Consider the following 23,221-nt stretch of genomic DNA (forward strand, 5'->3'; position numbering starts at 1 on the left):
ACAGAACAGTTACTGAGAAACCAAATCCATACTCTGAATCTAGGGATTATATTTTGTTTCTGTAGTGGGGCTACAAAATGGTCTGGAATAAAAGATCAGGGTTGGAAAACTGGATGAGTTGCTTTTTGTTTTACTGGAGAAAACTCCAAATTGATGAGATCATGGTTCCATTCGTGTATTTGATTATAGTATTTGTAGTAAAAAGGTATGTTTCTTCCTCTGTGTCATCCTTCCCCATTATTCTTTCACTTGTTTCCCAGGGTATTTGTCTCTTTGCTATCAGAAGTGGCAGGATAAATATGTTCCTCTGCCTTCTAGTCCATTTCCATTAGAATTAAGAGCCTGCCTGGCTAGCAACAGGGGTCACAAAATCAGCCTTCCAATTATACTGATTACACAGCAAAGTATTAAACCATGGCTCCTGAGTAGAACTCAGGAAGAAAGAGAATTTGCTCAAAAATCTCTTCACATGTTAATGAGCATTCATGGTTCAATCAACAGCTGAGATGCTGAGACAGCCCAAAGGTTAAGTGACTATTATATATGAGATGCTTTTTGACCAAAGCATACATCGATGACGGCATCTGGGATATTCTATTTCTTTGAATTTTCTGTAATCACTAAGTGTTTCAAAGAGACATAATTGCAAGAGGAAGATAGGGGAGACAGGTTTGGGAGACTTCCTTCTTGATTAGTATTTGATTGGTTAAGGAGGAAGGAAATTGGCAGAAAAATGAATATATTGCTAAGTTCTCTGCCTCTGTGGGGGGCGGGGAAACATTAAGCCATCTACTCTAGTCCTTCTGACAGTCAGATCTATTTTTATGAGAAAGGAAAATGAAGCATTGAAGGATTCTATCCTGTTTTGATCACAGAATTCTATGCTTTTCAAAGCCCTGCTTGTTCACCATGCAGGAAAGCAGATTGGAGTGATACAGTCATGTATACATATCCGTTATCAACAAATTGTATTTCCCAAGGGTTTCACAAGGCACATGCTGATCATTTCAGTATGAATGGCATGGTTCAGCTTTTGTGTTTTTATAGATGGGAAGCAAGTCAGAGAGTCTTATTCTAAGTATCTCTGAAGAGACTTATTAAACATTTCCACCAAGCCGAAATATATTAAGAAAAGTTTTTAGGGTTGCTGAAAAAATTCATTTTTGACTAGCAATAGAAACATCAGGTTAGCCTTATGGTAAAGTAAGAATGGAGACCTGTTACCTTCAGGTACTGGATTCCATTCATGACTAAAGGAGATGAGGATATAAAGCCTTTTCAAGCTTTAAGGCACTGTATAAATGTTTTTTTTTTAATTACTTTTATTATCATTTTTGTTCTTTGTTCAGACTGCTATGGAGACAGCATGGTAGAGTGAAAGGTTTGCTTCCAGCCCTGCCATTCAGTTATTTGTGGGACTCTGGCCAAGTCTGGCTTCTGTTATTTCATCTGTAAAACAAGGATTTTTGACTATTGATCTCTAAGCTTCCTTCTATCTCTAAATCTATGAAACAATGAAGTCAGAATGTAGGAGACACATTTATCAGGATCACTTTGTAAAACTCAAATGTAATTCAATTAAAAGTCATTCCATAAAAACAAAACAAAAAACTTTTGATGAGCATGTTCTGAAATACCATTGTTGACATCTTGACCTTAAACTGATGGAAAACCACAGAGTTCAGATAGCATAGACACCATGTGTAGAGGTATCCTGACTTTTTAGTAATTAACTTCTTCAATGTTTTCTAACTCAGATTTTGAGTTTATCATTCTAAAACATATGTTTTCTATCATTGGGTCAAGGATACCCAAAATCAAATCCCATGTCAAATATATACTCAGTTTTTTAAACCTGGGCAAGTCATATCTTCTCTGTGCCTCAGTTTCTTCATTTGTAAAATGGGAATAACAATAGCACTCACCTTAAAAGGTTATGTAAGGATCAAATGAGAAAACATAAGTAAAGTGCTTTGCAAATCTCAAAGCACTATAGAAATATTAGCTATGATGAGTAGCTGCATGACAGGAAGAAACTTCTGCTGGAATGTTGGAAAGCCTTGTGAAGCTAAGGATCTCAGACAAAAGCATCATGAAGAAATTAAAAACGTGTGATTTAATGTTAAAGAAACAAGAGAGAATAGTCACACTATAGGAACCCAGTATACAGTATAACAGTCATCAAATCCAAAGCACTTCTTCATCCAAAGAGAAATATAACACAAGAATAATAATCACTTTTTAAAATGAGACAGGTTTCCAATACAATGAGAACTTTCAAATATGAATATAACAGCAATCATCCATAAATTCAAGGTTTTTATCGAGTTAGCTTTTATTTATGTTAAAATAATAATATTAATATTAATAGTTATAAAACATCCCCCAATTTTACAGTTGAAGCCTCAGGAAATTACATGTCTTTTGCAATGTAAATAGAGGTATTAAGTGGAAGAGTCAAGAGCTGAACCCAGGTCTTCTGATTCAAAATTCAATGTTCTATTCATTATACCACAAAAATTAAGTGTGAATTAATGAAAATTTTGATTTAATAATTTAAATCAAATTCAATTTTTATTATTCTCAAGAAAATAGATACTTTCCTATGAAACAAGCAAGGGACCCTAGTGGGGCCATTTTTTTTTTTTAAATCAGGGGTGATGATTTGAGAGTAGGTCATGTCCCGTGGGAGGAGTAAATTCAGGAGAGAAGAAGAGGGGGTGAATAATCTTTCTTTTTGTTTTCACCTTAACCAAACCCAGAAAGTAATAAGATTAATAAGGCTGAAATGGTAGTTTAGAATCAGATTTTATATAAAGAGACTAAGGAGTCTTTTTTTTTAAGGGTTTTTTTTTTTTGCAAGGCAAATGGGGTTAAGTGGCTTGTCCAAGGCCACACAGCTAGGTAATTATTAAGTGTCTGAGACCAGATTTGAACCCAGGTACTCCTGACTCCAGGGCTGGTGCTTTATCCACTGAGCCACCTAGCCCTCCCCCCACCCCGCCCAGTGGGTACATTTCACAATGAATGAGTTAACATTTATAAATAGCATAATCTTTGTTAATATGCAAAGAAATAGAACTAATAACTGTCATTTGTTCTACAGTAGTTTAAACATTCTCTCTTGTGCTCACACTTATTTTATATATACATATATATATATATATCCAATCTTACTTTTTTTCTATTAATCAATTTTAGTAAAATCTTTTGCCTATAGGAAATATAAAAGCAAGGGGCAGTTAGGTGGCAAAGTGGATAGGGTACAGTTCCTGGAGTCAGGAAGATTTCTCTTTCTGAGTTTTTATCTGACCTCAGACTCTTACTAGCTATGCAACCCTCATCAAGTCCCTTAATACTATCTCAGTTTCCTATCTTTAAAATAATCTGGGGAAGGAAACCACTCCAGTATCTCTGCCAAGAAAATCCCAAATGAGGCAACAAAGAGTCAGACTGAACAACAACTGAGTAACACATCTAGTATCTGAGGCAGGATCTGAATTCAGGTTTTCCTGATTCCAAGTAAAGCACTCCAAGTAGAGAAGAGATAGAACTGCCTGAACTTGGAAGAGAAGACTGCCCTTAGGCAAAGGGAGTAAAATGATTCTCAAAACAATGGGAGAATAGGGAAAATATGACTAAGTTGACAAGTAAGAGTTGCTTAAAAGGACCAGCAGGATAAGGAGATCAGAAAGTTATGGGAATTTGAAATGGAAGGCACCTTTGAACACAACTCAGGACTTAACTGCTTAACTCTGGGACAGAATCATAATGACCCAACTCTTTCACTATCAGGATTCTTCCTTTCCAACTTAGAGTTGTCTAATAAGTGAATCAGGATCTTCATCACCTTAATACAACCAACAGAATTCCCTGGACCCTGTCTCAGTGGTACTAGCCCCTGGCCATGCCTCATCCCCTTGACTAAGGGGTTGGGGAAATTAAGGACCACCTAAACCACATTGTGGTACTCATATAGATCCCTTCATATAGTCAAAATTCTGTGCCCCTCATCCAGGTGCCATCTCTTCTTGGCTTAAGCCATTTCTAGTCTTGTGTTTATGCAGAATAACCTTTTACTGACTTTCTGGCCCCCAAGTTTGAGAATTCCCCTCAACATATGTAGCTATGGCACTGAGTTGTCAGATCCCCACCCCCTGTTTGGTTCACCCAATTATGAGGACTCTCTCTTGCTTCCCTCTCCATTTTTAAATTTCGTTTTTATATGATTTGTATCTATATTTGTACAAATTGTACCCTCACCAGCACCTTTATCCTTCAGAATATAAACTACCCAAGGATAGGTGCTATTTTTGTCTTTATTATCTATGGGACCTAGAATTCAGTGGCCACTTAATAAAATGTTCATTGAATTGGACTGAATCTAATCAACTCCTCTCACAGAGGTCTGACTAAAGAAAATAAATATGTCCAACAAAATCCCTTCCTCTTAAGAACCATAAAAATTTTTTTTGTCCTTAAAATCTCAGTTTCTCCCTCTAATAAAACAAAATACATTCAAGGGTACTGCCATCATCCAAGATTTCCAGGCTAGCTCATCAAAATGCAGCCACAAATGCAAAACCTACTTATCCTCAAAAAATTTGCAAATCATGTTAAATGAAAGAAACTTTCAATAGCAAAGGACAGACAAGTTACAAAACTCCAGGGGAAATGCAAGACTCTAAGGTCAGCTGCTACTGCAGACCTACATTTCACAGCTTCTAAAAGAAGTTTTAAAAGTTCAGAAGGTCAAACAGTAACATTTTAGCTATGCCCATCATCACAAGATACCACGAGTCCTTTCATCACACATCACAAATCCTGCAAACCTTTCACCGCCAGCAGACCCAAGAGACATCATCAGATAAAACACTACAGATCAGACTGTTTATAATCTCAAGATGTTGGATAATGTACCAAATGTATTCTCCCCCTCCTTTCAACTACCAGGAATCCCTGCAGCCAGATAGCCTGGGGGCAAAAAGCTCTATTATCCCAAAGTGAAACACTTTATCCCTCAATCTCTACAGATGTGCCTGAAACATTTAAGACCAGAAGTTTTAGACTTAGGACTTTTGGGATGAGATAAAAGCCTCCCCTGTTCCCTTTCCCCTCCTATCCCCCCTCAAAAAAGCTTTCTTGATCTATCTTGCGGACTAAAAGAGGGCCAACAATTCCAAAGAAAATACCATGACTTAACTACTAAAACTTAAATACTGACCTACAGAGACCATAAATTGCACTGATGTCAAATCCTGACTATACAATAGTCTCCAGATTTCTGTTCAAAGAACATTCTCCATATCCCAACCCCCTCATTAATCACCCAAGCACCAAAATCATTGATACCACAGTCACTCTACAATTCCTGCAATGGCTATTATATAAAATTTGCCAACATGTAATAGCTCTGTTCTTCTTTCTATTAGATTCTGTCTTGACTGCATTCACTATGATTCTGTACTATCCACATCAGGTCAGTCTGCACTGTCTGAATAGGAAAGTCTCCAAGCAAAATCATTACCAGGTCAACCAGATAAAACTCTACATGAATAAAAACAAAAATCCCTAACAGTGGAGATTTAGATGCTACTTTCAAGTTTGTCATATATTTTATCTACATTATCTCATTTGAACTACCAATTCTGTGAAGTAGGTATTTCAGAGATTATCATCCCCATTTTACAGGTGAGAAAACTAAGGCATAGAGCCATTATGGCAAAAAAGGTTAATTTCGCTATATCTTCTACTTGTGGCTAATAAGACAAAAAAGATAGTTAAAAGGTCCTCATAAAACCTTTTGGTTACACTTTAAGCTTAAAAAACCCCCCAATATTATCATCTCATCAGAGTCTCACAACAGCTCTGCTAGGTAGATACTGTTTCTATTTTATAGATAATGGAACTGAGTCTCAGAGAAAGAGAGATTTGCCTAGGGTCTCAGAGTTATCGAGTTTCTGAAGCAGTATTTGAATCCAAGCCTTTCAGACTCCAAGTCCAATGTTCTATCATCATAAATCTTTGAGGTAGCCTGTAGAAGAAATATGGTCTTTCACAATCTTATTGTAGCTGGTCATAAAAATGTCCTAGCATCTTATTTTTCAGTTCTTCAGTTCTTTAAATGGTCCTTACATGGCCCACACATAGAAAAATATTTATAGCAGTTCTTGCAGTGTCAAACAACAGAGAACTAAGGGACTATCTATCAATTGGGAAACAGCTGAACAAATTATAATATATGAACAAGATAGAATGTGATGGAATACTATCACACCTAAAGAAATGAGGAACAAGTCAGAAAAATCAAGAAGACCTATATGAACTGATACACAGTTAAGTGAACAGAATCAATAACAATTATGCTGTAAAGATATAAAACTTTGAAAGACTTAAGAACTCTGATAAAAGCACTAACCACCCATGCAGAGGACTGATCAAAATGTTCACCACCTGACTTAGAAGATGGAGTCGAGATGCTGAATGACACATGCATTTTTACATGTCCTGTATGGACTTTGTATTTGTTAAAAAAAAGTTTGGGTTTTTATTTTCTTTTAAATGGAGGATATGGAGGAAAGAAAAATAAATAACCGTTAATTGAAATTTTTTAAAAGAAATAATTTTTAATATTATTTTCAATTATTACTTTCAAATAAAATTTAAAAAACAACCAAAAAGTCTTTGTCTATATTCTGGAGTATTGTTTCTTGGACAAAAGACAAAAATCTTGATAGAATGTATCATTGATTCACTTAGGCACTGAATTCCAGGTTTACTGTTTAACCCAGTCATTTTCACTGGTGAATAGTAATATTTTAGATGGAGTTTCCTCCTAGTTAGGTAGCCCTAAAGGTCAATTAGTACTGGTTTCAGCTTTGACAGATAACAATTACTTATTTCAAGCTTAGAGCAACCTCCAAGGTCATCTAATACCAAAGTCATCTTTAAATGAAGAACCAAACGCCACTGACACCAAATGAAAATCTAGGGGTTTTTCCATTGTACCACACAACCTCAATATGAAAAGATTCTATAGAATTTGCATTTATCAGTTCTCTAATTTTTGGAACTGGATGTCTATCCTCCAAAGGCATTCAGTGTTACCTAGCTGGAGTAAATAGTAATAAAGAAGAGATATGATGACTTGTTTTTGAAAACAGACAGTTGCTGTCTTAGAGTCTCTTAATTGATCTTATGCTATTTTTAAGTGAAGGAGAGGAAAGAGTGTATAACATCAATGCGTATTAATTTCCTGTTATTCTCCATTTTAATTTCAGTGAAATTAGAATGGAGAAACAAAAGTTGATGAAGACAATGCTAACAAAGGATTCAAACTGACATAAACATTAGTGTATCCTGTGTTGTGAGCAATATGATGACAAATCATAGGATGTCAGAGCTAGGTTTCTTTCTTAATGAAAGCATACACTGTATGATGTTATATGTGTAATCTCTGCTTCTTATTCTTACTCTGGAAACCATGTGTAGGAAATGAGATCCACCCGGCAAGTTTTTGAGGGAAGTATCAAAATGTGGAATTGAGTCCTTTGGTCATGTGGCTGAAGCTGAATGTCTGGCAGAACCTCATTCATTTCAAGCCACTGTAAAAAAAAAAAACCAAGAGGTTTGACTCTGACAACCCTAGCAAACTAGTCAGATTGGCTGGAACCTAAGTAAGTACCAATGCCAGAGAATCATATTAAATTTGGAATAAATCTTAGAGATGATAAAATGCTTATGGTTTTGTTGTTGTTGTTGTAGCTGCCGTTGTTCAGTCTGTATCTGATTTTTTGTGACCTCATCTGGGGTTTTCTTGGCAAAGATATTGCCATTTCCTTACAGATGAGGAAACTGAGACAAATGAAGTTAAGTGTCTTGCTCAGGGTCTCACAGCTACTTGATGTCTGAGTGAACTCCACTTCTCTATTGAGTTGCCCTATTTGCTTTTATTACACATATTGAAACTGAAAGCAAGAGAAATTAATTCAATTCAATTAAACAAGCATTTATTAAACACCTTTGTGCCAGACACTACATTAAATACTATGGATACAGTTAAAATGAAAATAATTCCCGCCCTCAAGGCACTTGGCTTCTTCAAGGAGAAGAGCAAGGAGAGGGACAGAGTGTACAGAAATTTTTACACCACAAAAAATATATATAAAATTTCTTGACAGAGGGAGTTTACTTTCTAATCAATTGTCAGCTCTCTTCTTTGCTGCTGGGGTAGTTAGGTGGCAAAGTTTTTAGAGTATTGGGAGAAGCATCAGGAAGATGCAAGTTCAAATCTAGCCTCAGACACCATATGACCAAGCCATTTAACCTTGTCTGCCTCAGTTTCCACAATTATAAAATAAGGATAATAGGACCTACTTCTTAGAATTGTTGCAAGGATAAAATAAAGTAATATTTCTAAAGCACTCAGCACAATTTCTGATAAACAGGGTATAGTAATAAATGCGTTATTTCCTTCCTTCCAAGAATTATATTCCTTGGTAACTACTTCTTCCCTCAAGATACTTTTTCACTGTGTTTATGTCTTAGTGAAGACTGCTTATGTTTACTCTCTTCCTCTCTAAAACTCAACCCCCTAAACAATGCCTCAAACTCCAAAACTAATGAATTTCTGAATTGTTAGGTTAGATGTCTCCTCCTGGCCAAATAGCTCTACTTCCCAATGCCATGGTCAATGGCAGGGAAGGGGCAGGGGGAAACATTCTATCCCCTCCCCCTGCTGTTGGTGTCCACAGGTGTCCACCATCGCAGAATTGCAAGCTGATTGACCTAAAGACAGTTAGTGGGCTCAGCCTTTTAAGGGACTGCCCAGGATTTGGTCAGTCATTCCTGATCAAAAGCATCCTACTCTTTCCAATTCAACAAGGAGAAACCTATTCATGCTTTTACAAAGGGAATGACGGGGGGATAGGGGTGACAGGCTTCATCTCTGCATTTAATTTAATACTTTGTTACTGGCCTGTTACTTCTTATGATTAGCTTACCAGCAGTCCGAGGGACTTTTATCTTCTTTGTATCCTCAGAACTGACCCAGAGTCGGCACTTAATAAAGCTAGTTGATTATCTGACAAAGATAAAACATTCCAAGTACTACTCTGGCTCCCCCAATAAATTAAAAAGGATCAGAGGAAGGTATCCAGAATAAGATTCTTTGGAAGACATGGAGAAAAGGAAAGTGTGAAGAGAAGTGGTTACAGAACAAGAAATACCCACACTTGGGATTTGACAAATCCATCCACCCATATCTAAGTAAGCAAAATTGTAACATCGTTTGCTGCCTTAGCAGTGTGTGTTTTGTGAAGTATTTTTGAAGTAGTAAATAAAAAAAAATTTGCTAATGATTAAGGCTATTACAATATTCTTCTGGTTAGTCTCTCTGCCACTATTGCTCCATTCTATCCTCCATTTCAAAGAGATATTTCTCAAGTGTATCTATACCACTGAAATTCCACTCAAAAAATTCTTGTGATGCCCTATTATCCCTAGGATCAAATATAAAGACTTTCTTTATGGCATTTAAATTTCTTGCTGACCTGGCCCCCCTCTTACCATTCCAGTCTTCTTACACACTCCTGTCCTCTGTTAACACTACAATCCAGTCATACTTGACTTATTTCTAACATATGACAGACATTTCATTTTCTAAAATTATGTTTGGAATATGTTTTTTAATTCTGCCTCTTAAAATTCCTGGCTTCCTTCAAACCTCAACTCAAATACCATCTTCAGTAGATCTTTCCTCATTCTTTCCCCTTTCCTACCCACCAGTCACTTAAGCCTTCCATTCTCAGTTTTCCTTCTGCTTCCTCTATATGTTTCTTGCACATACCTATTTATTTACATACTCCATATATATAGTATCTACCTATTATAGATTGTTTTCTGTGTTAGAATGGGCAAGGCTTTTATATTAAAGCTCTCTTTGCTAATCCTTTGGTTTCTCTTTTTTTTTTTCTTTTGTATTCTTTATCATGTCCCTATGGGATCTTGTTTCCCTTCTTAAGGGTGAGTAATCTATAATTTCTTGTGGTGTGTCATGGGATATCTCTACAGCTAAACAACAAGCCAGAAGACTGAGAACTTAAGTATTAAAATTCTCAGGTGTTAATTTATTAGGAGATGAGAGGTAGTTCTATTTTCTGAAATGTGAATTTAATCGGTTTAGTTGCATTGACTATATTTGGTACATAATTCCTTTTTAATTTTAATTTTTGTAAAGCTTTTAGGGTTGGGAAATTTGTGCAAAATGACCATCCAGTCAACTTGATGATCTCTAGATCTAATCTCTGCCTTTATTATTGACTGAAGTGCTCTGGCATACCTGAACAAAGACTGGATCTGGCATCTGGAGAGCTGGGGTTGCCTCTGCTCCTGCTTAATGGTGTTACTTTAAGTGGCAAGTGTAATCTTTACCAAAGTTATACCATTCTTAAGTTACAGAACATGGTCACATCTCTCTTGTATCTGGTTCAGCCTTCTTTCCACTAAGTGAAGTTTCATCAAAAGAATTTTCCTAAAGGGGACTTGCACAATGAGCAATTTGTAATTGTACAAGTTAGGCTTAACCCATTCTTTACAATTCTTAGAGAAGCAATTCTCAAAATGTGGTCTAGGGACTGCTGGGGGTTCTGGAGACCCTTTTGGGGGTCCATGAGGTTAAACAACCATTTTCATAGAAATACTAAGCTGTTTTATATTCTAATACCTTAAATATAGATAGATATAACAAAAGCTTTGCAGGACAAAAGGGAGAGATAGCAACATTAATTTTTAAAAGTGTAAGAGAGGAATGTCTGTCAATTGGGGAATGGCTTAATAAACTGTGGTATATGTATGTCATGGAACACTACTGTTCTATTAGAAACCAGGAGGGTTGGGAATTCAGGGAAGCCTGGAAGGAATTGCACGAACTGATGCTGAGTGAGATGAGCAGAACCAGAAAAACACTGTACACCCTAACAGCAACATGGGGGTGATGTTTAACCTTAATGGACTTGCTCATTCCATCAGTGCAACAATCAGGTACAATGTTGGGATATCTGCGATGGAGAGTAACATCAATATCCAGAGAAAGAATTGTGGAGTTTGAAGAAAGGTCAAAGATCATTTTAAAAAAAACCCATTGTCTTATTATGTAATTTTGCTATCTTTTATTTTTCTTCCTTAACATCTCATTTCACTTAGATCAATGTATCCCATGGAAACAATGTACAGATTAACAGACTGCCTTCTGTGGAGGGTGGAAGGAGGGAAGCAAGATTAGGGGGAAAATTTTTAAATTTAAAATAAATTAATTAAAAATTCCAAATAAATAAACAATTTTTTTTTAAAAGTGTATGAGAGTCCTGAAACAAAAAAAAATTTGACAACTAGTCTTTGAAACACTGCCCAGGAGCCAGTTTGTTATCTCTACCAACTTATACTTTAGGTTTTTTTTAGAGTCATTACTTTTCCTACTCTATTCAACATCCAGAGTTGATTACAAAATTAAATTATGTTATTCATTTCCCTTCTCTCTTCCCTAAAAAAAAAAATCAATCTCTATCTTATTTTTATTTTGTTATACTGTTTTAATGGGATTCTCCCACATTAAAGTCCTTAACAGTGAGGCACAGGTTTAGAAGAATCACTTTTGTGAGCTCTTTGGGGACAGGAATTGCTTTTTTTTTTTCATGAGTCTTCTTCATCCCTCATCAATCCAATTAACTGCCATTTTCTAGAACACTTCCTTTCATAATTTGACTTTCAAATCTTTCCATGTCCATAACATCTCATCCTTTCTCAACAGGACTATTACAACAAGTTCCAAATCAGTCTCTCTGAATAGAATCTCTTCCCCTTTCCCATTCTTCATACAACTAGCAAGATAATTCTCTTTATACACACATATGATCACACACCACTCCCCTGTTGTAAACCTGTTAATGGTTTCCCACTACCTAATGGGAAAAATAAAAATTCTTTTACTCTGGCTTTGAAGGCTCTCTCTGCTCTGGGTCTAAACTATCTCTCCAGCCTTACTTCACGGTGCTCTTCTTCTTCTTTTTTTTTTTTAAGATTTTTCAAGGCAATGGCGTTAAGTGGCTTGCCCAATGCCACCCAGCTAGGTAATTATTAAGTGTCTGAGGCCAGACTTGAACTCAGGTACTCCTGACTCCAGGGCCGGTGCTCTATCCACTGTGCCACCTAGCTGCCCCTAATGGTGCTCTTCTTTACAGACATGATGTTCCCAGTAAAACTGGACTACCAGTCATTTTCTAACGTATTCCATTCTTTTACAATCTTATTTTATGAACTCTTTCATATCTAGACCTAACTCCTCTCCTTTAACTGTCTGTTGAAATCTTTTTTTCTCTTTTAAGCCCACATGATATAACACTCATCCATTAAAACCATCTCTGTTTAACTCCTTCCTGTGCACTTTTCTCATTTTTACTTGGATTTTCATTATTTAACAATGAAATTTTATAAACAGTTGTTAAAATGAATTTCAAATGTTTATTCATAGTCTACTTTGCTAAATACAAATCATGCATTAGAATATGTTGTCATGTAGAACCTATATCAAATTGCTTGCCTTCTCAATGATGGGAGAGAGAAGGGAAGATAGGAGAGAATCTGGAACTCAATATTGCAAAAACTGAAGGATAAAAATTGTTTTTAGATGCCATTGGGAAAAATAAAAATATTATTTTTTAAAAATTAAAATGTCATCCAAAATTAATAACAAATTCACTCTGAACTTTCACCTGGTACTTTGTACTCCATACCTTGAGTCCTCTGAAGCTTCCTGGACTGGTTGGAGAAGAGCTAGAGGATTTTGTTGATTTGGGAGTGGAAAGTTGACTGCTGGGAGTTCCATTAACTGATCATACAACAGCAAAGCAAGAAAACAAAGGGAGAAAAGTCATTAGAACACAAAATCATTAGGTTCTTTTAAAATATTAATTACGCACATGCTCTACCACTTAAAAACAAAGCTCAAAGCAGGTTGCAAATCAGCACTGAAGGTAATAATCTGAGATGGAATCTTATAATAAAGCAGAGCTTGTAATTCAATTTTATTGAATTGGTAAAATATTAGAAGGATGAGGTCAATCTATTACATAATTAATTTCAAAGATTTTGTTATCTAAATGAGAAAAATAAACTTAGAGATCAGAGAATTTTAGAGACTAACAATTTCTTGGGATACTATCTAATCCAGAGTGTCCAACTCAAACAGAAATGGATTCCTGTAGTTGCATAGTGATTTCTAAAAAGTCACAAAATGATATTATTAATGTTGTATTTCATTTTTATTTTGTTAAATACTTCTCAATTACATTTTAATCTAATTCTAGTTTCGTGCAGAGTTTTGTGGTGCTGAACCATGAGTTTTCCACATCTGATCTAGTCCATCCACCAATCTCTAAGCAAAGCTGTACTTATATGAAACTACCATTTTTTCTGGAGACTTATGGAAAAAGAAATTAGCAGCTAGTTTTAGCAGGAAAATGAAGGAATATTATGCCTCTGTGGTGGGGGTGCAGAGAAGAAAAGGCCATTTCCTTCTTAAATGAGCAAGAAGTCCTGGAGGTACATGTAATGGAGTAGTGAGGAAGGAAAAGGAGACCTGCCTGGATAGTTATATCAGACTTCTGATACACTTTTATCCCACTGATCCTTATGCTTTGTCAAGAGAACAACTAGAAGGGCCTCACTGTTGAGGATACATGGAAATACACAGACATAATGAGAGGGACATGGGTGGGTTATCTGCATTGTTGGGGATAACACCAACATGAATCATATCCCACCTTCATAAAATTGAAACATGGGAAGATATGTTCCACAATCAATGCTACTTTAGTGTTCAACCACCTGCAAAATTCAAGAAGTACTTACAGCTATTTCCTAGAGTATCACCTTTCTCTCAGTCATCTGATTTGCAACCCTAGGTGTCATCTCTTATTCTGTACTCTTTGTCCACAATAACCAACTTGTTTCCAAGTCCTGTAACTTCAACCTTAACGATATCTCTAATATGCATCTGGATCTCTTCTCTAACACCAATACCACCTTGGGGAAAGTTGAACAGATCACTCCTCTATGGACTAAACTTTAGTGGCTTTCTATTATCCTCAAAATTAAATATTAAATCTTTTGTATGCCTTTCATAGCCTTCCATACCTGCCTCTTTTTACCTTTCTACTCTTATTATACCTCACTCCCTTCTACCTGCTGTAACCCTTCCTGTTCCTTTTCCCCACTTCATTCATTTTCCCTAGCTGTTCTCTACTCCTGGAATGTTCTTCCTTGCATCTATCTCCTGGCTTTCCCAGTTTCTTTCAAGTTTCAGCTAAATTCTCAACTTCTGCAAGAAAACTTTCCAAAATGTTTAATAAATCTTATGGACACAGAATGCAAATGGAAGCATTATTTTTCCTTTATTTTTCTTGTTTTCTGGAACTTGGTTAATGTGGAAATATTTCTCATAACTGCATATCTACAATGGCTATCCTATTTTTTACCATTTCAATCAATGGAGTTGGGGATATAGGAAAGAGGTAGAATTTGTAACTGAATATATATATATATATATATATATATATATATATATATATATATACTTTAAAAGCAGTCTTTCTCAATCACCCTTAAGGCTAGTGCCTTCCCTCTGAAATTATCTACAATTTATCCTGTTGATAGCTTGTTTGTACATAATTTTTTGCATGTCATTATTCCCTAGGCTATAAGCATTTTTGAGGGCTGTGTTTTTATCTCTCTTTGTATTCCCCAGCTCTTAGCATAATGCTTGACTCATATTAAGGGCTTAATAAATGCTTACAGGCTTGACTTGAGCAAAACTCAAATCCTTCCCTTTACAAGTAAGATTAGTCTTTTCTATCCTTGATGTAAAGGAAAACAGCAAGCGATTTCTGTGTTAATGGCTGTCACTATGAAAACTACTAAATTCAGGCCTCAGCTCTCCAGATGAGTTACTGCTAATTCCTATCATTTTTCCCTTCTTAGGTTCTAAGTCATATGATTAAAAAAAAAAGTTTTTTAGTACTTCTATCCAAACCTGTTCTAAACCATGAACTTCAACTTAGATATTCCTATAGAAAAATTTCTGGCAGCTATCCTTTATCACATTGCAATCCTGTGCAAGAGCTCAGGCTCTTTTTTAGCATATCGTTTACCATGACCCTAAGATCCCGCTCTACTATAATTACATAAATAGTGGTAAATCAACTTCACATTCACAATATGGGATTTTCCCCTCCTCTTAATATGCTCATTCATCATTTTATTTTCCTTATTTTGCTTATTCCTTATTGTTTCTTTCTTCACTGGAGAAGAAACCTCATTCTGCTATTTGTCACTGAGGTTTAGATAGCGAAGAGCTTAGTGAATTATCCATGGCTGCTTTTACCAATTTCCTAATACTCTATCTAGGATCTTCCAATAAACTTAAATCTTCTTTTGTATAAGTGATGACAGATAATACAAAAAATGACACAGCTGTCATATAAATTCTATTTATTTTATTCTAGAATCACAACCACAGATTATGTCAATCATATTTTTAAATGTTTATATAACATGAATATTAGGAGCATAATTGTACCATTTAAATTTCAACTCATAGTTGAACATTTGTACTCTTCTACTGAAGAGGCAATTAGTCGCTGTTTTTAATGAATAATTGCTTATGGTTAGGTAATTCCCATTTAAATACTGATAACCAAATTTAAAAGTTGGTCTTTGTGAATACACAAAACTGATCTGATTATTTCTCTGAGGCCAGATAATTCTAGTTATAGAAGATAAATGGCTAAGATATCTCTTGAAAAAGTCCAGTCTTGGGGTGGCTAGGTGTTGCAGTGGGCAGAGCACCGGCCCTGGAGTCAGGCATTACCTGAGTTCAAATCCAGCCTCAGACACTTAATAATTACCTAGCTGTGTGGCCTTGGGCAAGCCACTTAACCCCATTACCTTGCAAAAATCTTAAAAAAAAAAGTCCAGTCTCGTGGCAGAAATTCATTTGAAATAAATATTATATGGGGGGGGGGAATCCTTGAGGATAGGACATCCCCTATACCTGCCTAACAATATTTTATGAGTTTTCATTGAAATTTGTTCAGAAAAGAAATTTGTCTTGCTAGATAACTTTGGAAGATGTCAGAAACTAGAAGAAAATCAGTGATCACTATGATTTATTGTTTTCTCCAAATAGTTATTTCTAATTAAAAAAAATTCTAGGGGCAGCTAGGTGACACAGTGGATACTGACCCTAGAGTGAGGAGGATTTGAATTCAAATCTGACCTCAGATACTTAATAATTGTCTGGCTATGTAACCCTGGACAAATCACTTACCACTATTTATGTGATAGCCTTAGGAGGTGATACTTGCCTAGAGTGATACAGTTAAAAGTGTCAAAAGTGGTATTTGAACTCAGATCTTGTTGACTCCAAAGCCAGAGTGCCTTGTTATTAGGATCATGTGAGATATTTATAAACTGCTTCATCTAGTGTCTGGCACAGAATAGGGCTTGCTAAATAATTAAGTACCTTTTTCCCAAACATAATTCTCTCTTGGAAACAATTATACATTATATATTTATACTACATTATCAGGTTACTAGACACTGTACAAATAGTTAATATCTAAACTAACATATAACACATCCTCTGTGTAGTTGGGTATTTTGCTGGCATTGGTAAATGTTTATTAACAGAAAATAGACCTAAAGTTTTTATTTCTTCTCAGTGGAGAATATTCCCCCACTGTTCCATTCTTAAAGAATAAGATTTATTTTTTTCCCCCTTTAAAAAAATTTCTCCTCTGGTAGAATATAAAGTTTCCTATGTACAACTGTTGCAACTTAAAGAAAATAAATTTAATACTTCCTAAAACAAAATCTGTCAGTGTTTACCCATCTGCATTTATCTAGACTATAAATTGTAGATGCTTGTTAGACATTATTGAAAAGGGTTTTGTTTTTTTTTTTGGAAGGGCAGAGGGGGAGGTAGATCTTGTCTTACTACAGTTACATGATTACTATTTCTCTCTGAAATTGTGATTATTCCATGACTCAATTATAAAGATCCTTTATGAAGGGGACTGCTAATGTAGACTGTTAAGGTACAAGTAAAGGAATGACCTTTGATTTCTTCTTCTACTTATGGAGATAAAATCACACAATTTATTTACCCTACCTTAATTTAATTACTACAGCCTTAGGAGGTAAGTCCTAGCTAGTTGCCTGGGACACCTAAAGGTCATGACACTTGCCTAGAGTCATACAGTTAAAAGTGTCAGAAGTGGGATTTGAACTCAGATCTTGTTGATTCCAAAGCCAGAAGATCTTCCCTAGTACTTGCTTCGTCAACATACATACCACAATTTCCATTATAGTTAAGGCACATCATATTTCTGAATACAAGAACATAAGCAGCTAGATGGTAGTGGGCAGGGTATTGAACATGGATCAGAAGACCCGAGTTCAAATCCATCCTTAGAAACTTACCAACAGTGTGACCCTGGGGCAGTTAGTTAAATTTCATTTGCTTCAATTTTGTCAACTATAAAATGGGGATATTAGCAGCACCCTTCCCATAGGGTTATTGTGAAGATCAAATGAGTTAATATTTGTAAAATGCTTCGTATAGTGCTTACAGCGGTTGCTAACATAGTCCTAACAGTATTATAATAACAATGGTTATTTTTATTAACCTTATTAAATGATTGTTTCTTTTCTTCTTTTCTACAATGACTTCTAGGATTTACTGGAAATAAATCATATCATGGCTTAATGACTACCACCCCTCCCATCTTTTTTTAGCTATAAAATATTTACGTAAGAAGGAGGGAAATTTTCCAAATATAAGAAAACTATGTTCAAATCTAATCATCTAAATTTAGTTTTTTTGACTTATCAAGACAACTGATGTGCTGAGTGGGCACGAGAGTAACTTCTAAATAAAGAAGATCCAGTAAACACTGAGTGAGAGTTAAAATTCTACAGTAGTTTATGTTATGAGTAGACTATCTTATCTACTCTATTGACCTTAGTCCAAGTTTTGAAACCAGCCTGAAATGTTGAGTACCTGCAGACTTTGTGTTATTTCAGAAGGTTTTTGTTATTTATAATTCAACTTCTTCTAGCTTGTGTGGACTACATCTCAGGATTGTTGATTTAGAGGACAAACACACTATGAATCATGCTTCCAGTTAAAAAGAAAAAGACCATTCGTATTTGCAAACACTCTCACGGATTCAGATTAACAGAGGCTTCCCTGCTTTTGTTGCTCTGAGACTTCCCCAGTCTGTATACTCTTTCAATTCTACTATAGATAATTCTCTCTCTCATTCTCTCTCTCTCTCTCTCTCTCGCTCTCTCTCTCTCTCTCTCTCTCTCTCTCAACTCAGATCCAAAGTTTCACCACTTTCAGTCATTCCCTTAAATGTACCTCTCTTTATTTCATTTCCTTCTTCCCTCCCCCCTTTCTTTCTGAACAAGGCCATGGGGTCTAAGTGACTTGCCTAAGGCCACACAGATAAATAAGTATTAAGTGTCTGAGGTTGGATTTGAACTCCAGTCCTCCTGACTCCAGGACTGGTATTCCATCCACTATGCCACCCCTGTACATATGTTTCTATGTGTTCTGGGACTTAGAATAAAAGTAGTATATTACTTCTAAGACTCTATTGCAAATAGTAGGCAAATTTTATTTAGTTTTTATTGATCACTTCCATGGTGCTTGAAAAGAAATATATATGTGTGTGTATATGTATACCCACATAATGTAATTTATACCTTCTCAATCGACGAGAGAGGAGATAGAAGAAGAGGACAGAATTTATAACTAAAATTAAAATTTTATTTTTATCAGAAGAATCATGAGGAGGGATGGTGGGTAGGGCTACTATGCATCTAACTCACTTTTTATTGGAACTGGAACACATATTCACACGCACACACGTGCACACACATACACACAGGCATGGAAAGCTCTTGGCACCCAAAAATCCTAGCTGTATCTTGCACTGTGCAGACAGATTGATGCTCACTGGAACAAGCTCAGATGCATTCATGAAAATGGAGAGAAAGAGAATGGAACAGCAGCGGCGGAAGCAGCAGCATCACAACCCTAGTGACAATGGCTCACCTGGGGATTTAGTTGTAGAATGAGCAGTGGAGTAGAGGCCACCCCTCTTTACTGTACACATTCAGTACAAACAAAGGAGGAAACATTAAGGAGAATAGTTATTCAATAGATCTAAACATGCATAAAGACAGATAGAAAGAAGGGCATAACAACCCAAGTACCAAAGAGAAGGGGGAAGGAGAGGGTCACGGGAGAGAAAGGAGAAAGAAGGAGAAGAGTAATAATAGCAAATCAAGTTCAAGTTAAATCTCAAAGGTTTAGAATCTTATTTTCTTAAACTCTTGAGGGTCAAGTCAGGTTCTGGGGATACCACCAAGAAAATGTGATATAGTTTTTGCCTTTTCTCATCTTGCCATTATGTATTTTTGTTTGTTTTTTTAAGGTTTGTTCTTTTCAAAAAGGAACTCTTGTAGACATTCAAATTGTTTCTCCTGAATTACTGGAAAAGAACCTCCACATCAAAGTCAGTTATATTGTTTTAATGTGGATTTAGTTTTGAAATGGTTTTTCAGTGGCAAGAGCTAAAAATGAAGCAGTCATAAGACTAGCTTTGATCTAGAGAGGGTTACAGGCTTGAAAGAAATACAGTTGAGGTTTATTGTTTGTTTAGTTTTTAAAAATAAAATTAAAAAATAGTAATAGTATTTTAAGTTTTGCTTTTCTTAATTGTATCAATTCTGCTAAAGAAGCTTGATGTGGGAAAAGTCAATAGAAATTTAGAAAGGTAATATTTTTTTTGGTAAACAGATAGATTCGTCTTTAATAAATTTGTCAACATGAAGTATAATATACATTTTTAAAGTCCTTGTCATGTTAAGACCAGGAGAAGACACTACTATGTAACAAATTCTGTACTTCATAGAATGTTTGAATAAAAATTGGCATCCTTCTTGGAATTAGCTTTGGCTAACACAGCTTACTTTTCAGGGAGTTTTGTTTTTTAAAGCAACATTAACCTTGCTAGTGGTCATCTTTTGTTCACTATGAGTAGAGGTTTATCATGGAACACTTTTTATTGGTAAATTTTGAGTACTTCCACATCTGTTACATAGAGATGTACTTGTGAAAACTCAAAGGGAAACCCTAAGAGGTTTTCAGTGTGATGAATGAATAGTAACAAAAATCCTATGACTATCACTGCAAATTTCAAATGTAGAACATAAACCTTCAATGTGAATTTCCTTAGCTTCAAATCCTCTCTTTTATTTTCGGGAAGTGCAATATGAGGACCTGTCAAATTCATGTGTGCAAAATGCACGAGTGTTATTTTCTTAGGTTCTTTTCACTCACAAAGTTGAAACTCCATTTCAAGGTAAGGATATCCTCCCCATAAAAGCAGGGAAAAAAATACTCAACAAATATCCAATGTTCTGAACACCCACTCCTTTTTCATTAGTACCTGAGGCAGGTGATTTGCTGCGACGTGAAGGCCCAGGACTTTTGGATCCAGACTGCTTAGCTGTACCATGGGAACGAGAATATGATGACTTCAAGACACGGCATTCTAGTGAGGAACAGATGGAGTTTTAAATATATCTGGTTTCAGAACTAGACCCAAAGCAAATCATGGACAGTGGAAATTTACTGTGCTGGAAACCTAGTTTGACATTTCCTTATTATTGTTAAGCAACATTAATAAAAAAGCAAGTATCACAAGACTAACAACGTTAGAGCCACAAATCATCCTTAAATTTATCTTCCGTTGGGCTGGCGCTGCTAAGTTAGGAGGTAATGTACTTTTTCCTGACCTATTCCATATTAAAAAAAAAAAAATTAATCCCAGGCATGGAAAAAATGAAATGAGAGGAGGCAGAAAGATTTTGTTTAATGTTTCACCTGGTTCTACCCTTCAACAGCAAATAAATTCTTTGGCCCAACTAAAATGTTGATGAATCTCTACCTGTATCTTAACCTAAATTTAATGCTAGTATCATCCTACTTGGGGGGGGGGGGTGCAGGTAGGGAGGTGAGGAACAGTCAAGAATGTTGAGAATAATTACCTAGCTGTGTGGCCTTGGGCAAGCCACTTAACCCCACTGCCTAGCAAAAAAAAAAAAAAAAAAAAAAAAAAAGGATGTTGAGAATAATAGTAGTATAACAGAAAAAGTACTCCAATGGAGCTAGAAAAGCCTGGGTTCAAATCCTGATTGAAATATTTATTAGTTATATACTTGACTTCTCTGCCTCAGTTATCTTGCCTGCAAATTAAGGATAATACCACTTCAGGTTAAATGACTTGGCAAGCTCACATGGCTACTGAGGAACTCCACCTTCTAGTCCAATATCTTTTCAATAAATCATGCTGCCTTCAAAGGCATAAAAAAGGAATGAAATGTTAAGATGAACAAAGTTAGAACTTATATCCCATGCCAAGGATTGTGATGTTACTGAAAGGTAAGGTGTCTGAAATGGAAACTCAATAATGCTCTTGATTCTAAATAGTTTTTTTGTACTTATCATAGACTACTTTAAAATATTGTGATAATCCAAAAAAACTTCTTGATTGGGGGAAAGGGAAGAGGAAGAGACTCCCTCTCCAAACTGGCAGTACTGAAGACAAGTTTTCTTTGGATAAGTCACCTTTTCTTGGCTTTTCTGGAAATTTTAAGCCCCCATGCTTATATTTCTTATTTGATTCCAGCTCTTTTGTCTCTACCTTAGCCAATCTCTGGCATTTCCCTGCCTGTGACATCACAGATGAGAAACCAACCAGTTAACTGAATGAGAAACTATTCCTCTCCTATAAAAACCCATTACCTTCACTGGCTCATTGAGATATCCAGTTATAAAGATGATGGAATCTCAGCCATTCTGCCAATCAGATAGGAGATGGAGAACCTGGTGAGATTGGCTATGCAAAGTCCAAAGGTGGACACTGCCTTTCCTGATCCTCCTTTCTTCTTTTAGACATGTTCTGAAGATTCACAGTCAAGGTTCCAAGAACTCTCCTTCCCTTGTTGCCCCTGTCACCCATGACTTTACTACCGACTATGTGAAACTGGGCAAGACACAACCTTTGTCTGGCTAAGATTCCTCAACTGTAAAAGAGGAAAACAAAAATATCTTCCTTCCAGTCCTATTGTAAAGATAAAATGAGAAAATATTTGTAAAGTACTTTGAAAACCTTCAGGTGTTCTAGGAATGCTTATCATTCTTATATTAATAATTATTATATCAGCAATAATAATTATTACTAATATTATTGTTTATGGCTTTAATTTCAAGGCTTGGGTATTACCTTATATGTGAGTAAAACATAATATGGTAACAACCCATTGCCTTATATACCACTGCTCTGTCAGGTCCTTTTGTGAAACTCCTTCAGTGTGTGCTGGTATAGACTAGAACAAACTGAGCAAATAATTCTGAAGATAGCATTACAGTGAAAAAAGAGGGTACAGAGGTTAAGAGCTTTCAGATTCATATCCTTACCACTGTGATCCAAGACAAAGTCATCCTGGGCATAACGGAATTTTTCAGGTCCACAGGCAATAAAAACATCATCATCACCAAAAAAGTCTTGTAAGCAAGTAACCTGAAAAAAACATCACCACAGATAAAAATATAATTACTTTTAAATGAAAATGATATGGAAAATAAGGGGGGAAAATCAATATTTACAAAAGTAGCATAGAAGATTTAGAAATAGTATTTTACACTGAAAAAGTATTATTTGCACCTCCTTTCTTAATTTGATTTCATGGATGACGTGCTAATTCTATCTTTTAGGGTTTTTTAAAGCAAAAGTTCGGCTACTTTTGATAATGCTTTAGGATTTAGGGGGGTTTGGGGAGGAAGGGCAAGGGGAGGATCAATGAAGCTGGAAGGGGTATTAGAAGGTATCATGTTCAAACCCCTTATTTTACAAATAGAAAAACTGACACCCCAAAAGGTCAAAGTCAGAGTTTACCCAAGATCAGAGTTAGAATTTTGATTACAGTCCTGCGATTCTTAAGTTTCAGAATTTTTTCTACTACACCATACAGTTGAGATTTGTTAGGATCATAACCAAGGAAATAGGTGCTTTTATAATTCCTGTTTTAG

At 35.8% G+C, this 23,221-nt stretch overlaps 1 protein-coding gene across 6 annotated transcripts in view; it reads right to left on the bottom strand.

Annotated features, from left to right (window-relative positions):
• The window catches only part of DCLK2 (doublecortin like kinase 2), a 208,498-nt gene that overhangs the window by 56,605 nt on the left and 128,672 nt on the right, over positions 1 to 23,221 (bottom strand). For 3 of the 6 annotated variants that reach the window (XR_012476984.1, XM_074229153.1, XM_074229151.1), the window contains exons 3-6: positions 22,610 to 22,712; positions 20,577 to 20,681; positions 19,178 to 19,228; positions 12,789 to 12,883 (exon numbers count right to left, since the gene is read on the bottom strand). Coding sequence is in view for 4 of the 6 variants with exons in the window: in XM_074229153.1 (XP_074085254.1) it covers positions 12,789 to 12,883; positions 19,178 to 19,228; positions 20,577 to 20,681; positions 22,610 to 22,712 (354 nt within the window). In the remaining 2 variants the exon portion in view is untranslated. The remainder of the gene's footprint in view (positions 1 to 12,788; positions 12,884 to 19,177; positions 19,229 to 20,576; positions 20,682 to 22,609; positions 22,713 to 23,221) is intronic. The other 3 variants (XR_012476985.1, XM_074229154.1, XM_074229152.1) reach the window with 1 other exon arrangement.

Source organism: Macrotis lagotis, chromosome 3, assembly GCF_037893015.1.
Source record: "Macrotis lagotis isolate mMagLag1 chromosome 3, bilby.v1.9.chrom.fasta, whole genome shotgun sequence".
NCBI classification, from domain to species: Eukaryota; Metazoa; Chordata; class Mammalia; order Peramelemorphia; family Peramelidae; genus Macrotis; species Macrotis lagotis.